Source organism: Lathyrus oleraceus, chromosome 7, assembly GCF_024323335.1.
Source record: "Lathyrus oleraceus cultivar Zhongwan6 chromosome 7, CAAS_Psat_ZW6_1.0, whole genome shotgun sequence".
NCBI lineage: Eukaryota > Viridiplantae > Streptophyta > Magnoliopsida > Fabales > Fabaceae > Lathyrus > Lathyrus oleraceus.
In genome coordinates this window covers 165,453,214-165,457,958 of record NC_066585.1, presented here as the reverse complement: position 1 = coordinate 165,457,958, position 4,745 = coordinate 165,453,214, and the positions used below count along the sequence as shown (strand labels likewise).

At 33.8% G+C, this 4,745-nt stretch overlaps 1 protein-coding gene across 1 annotated transcript; it reads left to right on the top strand.

The window, feature by feature from the left end:
* Positions 1-297: 297 nt before the first annotated feature.
* On the top strand, positions 298-3,854 carry LOC127104521 (WAT1-related protein At1g68170). The gene is made up of 7 exons (XM_051041705.1): positions 298-688; positions 782-844; positions 934-1,050; positions 1,128-1,389; positions 2,905-3,063; positions 3,249-3,400; positions 3,510-3,854. The coding sequence occupies exons 1-7, from the start codon at positions 495-497 to the stop codon at positions 3,721-3,723; spliced, it is 1,161 nt and encodes a 386-aa protein (XP_050897662.1). The 5' UTR covers positions 298-494; the 3' UTR covers positions 3,724-3,854.
* The last annotated feature ends 891 nt before the right edge of the window (positions 3,855-4,745 follow it).

Genomic DNA, 4,745 nt, shown 5'->3' with positions numbered 1-4,745 from the left:
TAATTACATTCATTTTAAAAACATCTTACTATTTTAAACGCTTAAAAAAATGTCCTCAAAACACTGGTTAGCAATTTTCAGTATTTCTATTATTTACTTTATACTACTTGATAAAGTATATATTTATATAAACATAGATGGAACATCATAAAGCATGGTTGGAATAAGATCACAATCTTTGATCACCATATATATATATATATATATATATATATATATATATATATATATATATATATATATATATATATATATATATATATATATATATATAATTCCTGCACAACAACATATTCCACACCACCTTCTCCTCAAAACATAATTTGCAGCTATAGCACTACTATTCATTGTGAAAACGAAGAACATAAGTTAATACATAGATAGATCTTTAATCACCCTATAAAAAGGTTACTTCTCAACAACGTTTTCCACACCACCATCTTCTCTTCAAAACAAAACTTGCAGCTATAGCACAATATTAATATATAGTGAAAATGAAGAGCATAAGTAGTATATGGCAGGGAGTGAAACCAGAAGTGTTGATGGTGTTTGTACAACTTGCAACGGCGGCGATGAATATAATATGCAAACTTGCAATAAATGATGGAATGAGCATGAGAGTTGCCACGGTTTATCGCCTCATCTGTGCAGCGGCTTTCAATATCCCAATTGCTCTTTTCTTTGATAGGTTCATTTATCATTTGCCTTCAACTTTCTTTTATCACTTCATTATTAGCATACACTTAGTTAATATACCAACTTGCAAAAAATGATTTTGAAGGAAGAATAGAGCAAAGATAACATGGAGTGTGCTTTCTAAGGCATTTCTATGTGGATTGTTTGGGTATGTCACATATTATACAAGAATTTTTCTCAGAGCTTGCATTACTTTAGCAGAAAACACAGTAACATATTTATTATGTAATATTTCAGGGGAAGTTTGTATTTAAACCTTTACCTTGAGGCTCTCGCTTTGACGTCAGCAACATTTATGTTGGTTATCTTCAACTTAATTCCGGCCATTACCTTCATCATGGCCGTATGTTTCGGGTAATCATATATAAACGTAGCTCTAACATCTTTTTATTTTAAAAATTTAAATTTATATTAGATTTGGTTTTCTATAGAATGGATAAATTCAATTTGAGATTAGCGGAAGGAAAGGCGAAGGTGATAGGAACAATAATGGGAATGAGTGGTGCAATGTTGATGATTTTTTTCAAAGGTGCGGAAATTCATATTTGGTCTTCCAATATCAACCTTTTGAATCCCCATCAAAACCCAAATGAACTAATGGCATCTCACCATGTTGAAATTCGAAAAAAAATATTGGGTGTTTCAATTGCACTGGCAAGCAGCTGCTCTTTCTCTATGTGGCTTATCATTCAGGTAGTTTATTTATTTATTTATTTTAATAGTAGGTGCCGAATATATAAACAATAAAAAAAGCATCGAAACCTAGAGAGCAACCACCAATCACGGAGATAGCAAGTTGGACGGAGAAAGACCCACTCATCACACTCCTAAATACTTAAGTATTTGAGCGGGTCTTGCTCACAGTCTAATAGAGAAATGATAAAACTTGAAACATGAGCATTGACTCACTTAGATGTGAGACTATAATCGAAGACATCACTTGATTAACCGTCAAATATTTCTAACAAAAAAATAACTTTATTTCACAATTTTCAAATAATTCACAAAATATCAAATCGAGATCAGACCTAAAGATGTGGTCTTACATGACCTAAACCTTAAAACATCTGAAACACCATATCTCAGATAGCTAATGCCTAGGCCCACCTATCTAAAAACCACATATTAGATAATTGGTTCAACCTCGCCTACCACAAAATAAAATGATAAACCTATTCCATTTGCCATACACACCCCAAATCACTAATTTTCGCGATACAATTTGGCGCCTTAATATATTATGCATAGTCGGCAACCTATCCTAAAATAATTGCCAAGATAACATTACAAATTTAGAAGGCATTCTACTATTCAAAATCCTAGCAAGCCCTTGAATAACCATATCAGACTTAGTCTCCCTCATGCTAGTCAGAGCCAAAAGATTATCATAGACAAGTCCCCTCGATTGAACCTAACAATCCAAAGATGATAGAAAGTAAAGTCTCGAGAAGATCCTTCTTCCAAACCAGGAGGGCTTACATCAATCTAAAACTTCCAACTCAAATGTCCCTCTCCCAAGCACTAGAGAATCCACCAATTAAGATTTTTGCTCTAAAATAAGAAATATCCTCTCAAAAGAGACACACAAATGGACTGATCCAACCCATACGTCATACCAAAATATAGTCTTTTGACCATCCTCGACCCTCTTAATACACGAAAGGGAAAACCAATCAGACTACTGCTCAGGGGCAGACCCAAGGAGTTAAACTCCTCTCTAACTGAGGCATCCTCCTAAGATCCCCTTCTCTACTCCCCAACGAAGAGTTAAACCCCTATGAACTATACATTGTTGAACAAATGTCACTCCATAATAAAGGAAAATTCAAAAGAATCTTCCACCTTTACTTAACAAAGCGAGGTTTACAAGTCTAATATTCTTAACTCCTAAGCCACCAGCCCTTTTAGCCTTACACACATCCACTCACTTAACCCAAGTAACCTTACCTACCTCTTGGAGCCCCCACCAGAGAAAATGCTTTTGCATACCAACCAATTCAGCTAGACCAAAACTGCCATCTTAATAATCATTTGTTGTTATACGGTTTGGATACATACTGAGTTTGCCAGAATCAGTGAGAACTACTGTGAATTTACAAAAGCTACACTTTGAAACTTAAAAAAAAAACTCATGTCATAATTTTGATAAACTTACTTTGCACATAGTTGTGTTGCATCATTGTCATCCTTCTCTTTTACATGGCACAGGCTAAGTTACACAAGGAATTCCCGTATCATCACTCAAGTGCAGCTTTAATGGTTTCAATGGGAGCCATTCAAGCAATTGTTATTTCTCTTTGTTTTGAAAGAGATTGGAACCAATGGAAGCTAGGAAACAAACTCAGGATTCTTACTGTTATTTATCCGGTATGCTCTTAGTAATTTCTTAATATTTGAAAGTTACACGTCATAAACTAATTCTTTAAAACTACAATAAAAAGGACAAATTTTTTATTTATATCATTTTTTAAAGTCATTTTTCAATAGAAATTGTTGCTACAACAATTAATCGATCAAAAGAAGTTTTTCAATGTGAGTGAATGTTAATGCAGGGAATTGTAGTCTCTGGATTAGCAGTTATCATTGTTGCCTGGTGCATAAGGGCGAGGGGACCTCTATTTGCGTCTAGTTTCAATCCTTTACAACTCCTACTTGTCGTTATAGCTGCTTACTTGATGTTGGATGAGAAACTATATTTGGGAAGGTATGTTCAGAATCTTTGAAAACCTAAACATGTAACTGTTCATGTTTTTTTTTCTTTATTTCAGCCATCAATATACTCACAGTTAAATTTTGGGAAATTAATTTCAAAGCATGCTTGGAGCAATTGTGATTGTGTGCGGTCTTTATACGGTACTATGGGGTCAAGGAAGAGAAATGAAAAATAAAATGAAAATGCTAGAAACCGCAAGAATGCCCGAAAATGATGAGGCTGTTGTTGTTTCCATGCCTCTTCCGTCTGAAAGAGTCATCCAAACCTACGAGAGTTCAGCCATTACTAAAGAGAATGTTGTTAATGATCAATGATTTTGAAGTTAGGAAAAGATGAAAAGCCCCTTACAGAGATGGTATTGGTTGTAGTACTTAGAAAAATGTTAATAATAAAATAGGATGTAATTTGTTGCAGTTTACATTATCACATCATTCAAGTTATTCAAGGGATTATAGTGAGTATATAACATTTATGCACTACAATTAATGATATAAATAGAAGTATTTAAATTGTGCATGTTTTCACATTGGCGGTATTTAGGTATGGCAACATAACTCATATCCGCGGGTATCCACCCGAATCCACCCCGAAGTTGACGGGGAAAAATTGCTTTGACTGAGTTTTGGTTTGGGTTTGGATTTTTCCCGATTATAAAGTATGAAGACAGGTCGGGTAATGGGGACACTAGTACTCACCCCGAACCCGACCCTTTTATTTTATTATGTACAATATTATTTATTTTTGATGATTTAAAATATTAAATAAGTCGTCAATGTTTTAATATTTTGATTTGTATTAATTATTTAAAATATTCAAATGTATGTAAGAATTTTTTTAGATTGTTTTAGTTTATTATTTATAATGTAGTTTAATTTTTAAAAAAATAAATGTTTATATTAAAAAATTGATTTCATTAAGCGGGGCGGGGATATCCGAATCCAACTCGAATCCGTTTGAAACGGGTTTGGGTTTTAATTCTCCATCCCCGTTTGGGTTTGGGGAGGGGAACGGAGATTGTTTGGAGATTCGGGTTTGGATTTATGGGAGGTAAAAATCGTCTCTGACGCGCCCCGTTATCATGCCCAGCGGTATTATATAATGATATTATTTGTGTAAAATATTAAAATGGACCCATCTTCAAGAAACATGAATTAGGTAGGATCATATCTAGAGTATAAAAATGTAGTAAAAAGCACAATCAATCAGAGCATAAAATATATAAAATGCTTTATGTAACAAAACCAAAAGAGTGATATGACATTCCTTTGACTCCTTTTTATAGCACCACTATCCATGTTTTACTCCACAAAATCGGGAAGATGCATACATTCCATAA

Bases quoted from the DNA above. Each gene is read 5' to 3' on its own strand.
- LOC127104521 (XM_051041705.1), top strand. From the start codon at position 495: ATGAAGAGCATAAGTAGTATATGGCAGGGAGTGAAACCAGAAGTGTTG. The intron at 845-933 runs GTATGTCACATA...GTAATATTTCAG, and splicing joins TTTCTATGTGGATTGTTTGG to GGGAAGTTTGTATTTAAACC. The intron at 1,390-2,904 runs GTAGTTTATTTA...TACATGGCACAG, and splicing joins CTATGTGGCTTATCATTCAG to GCTAAGTTACACAAGGAATT.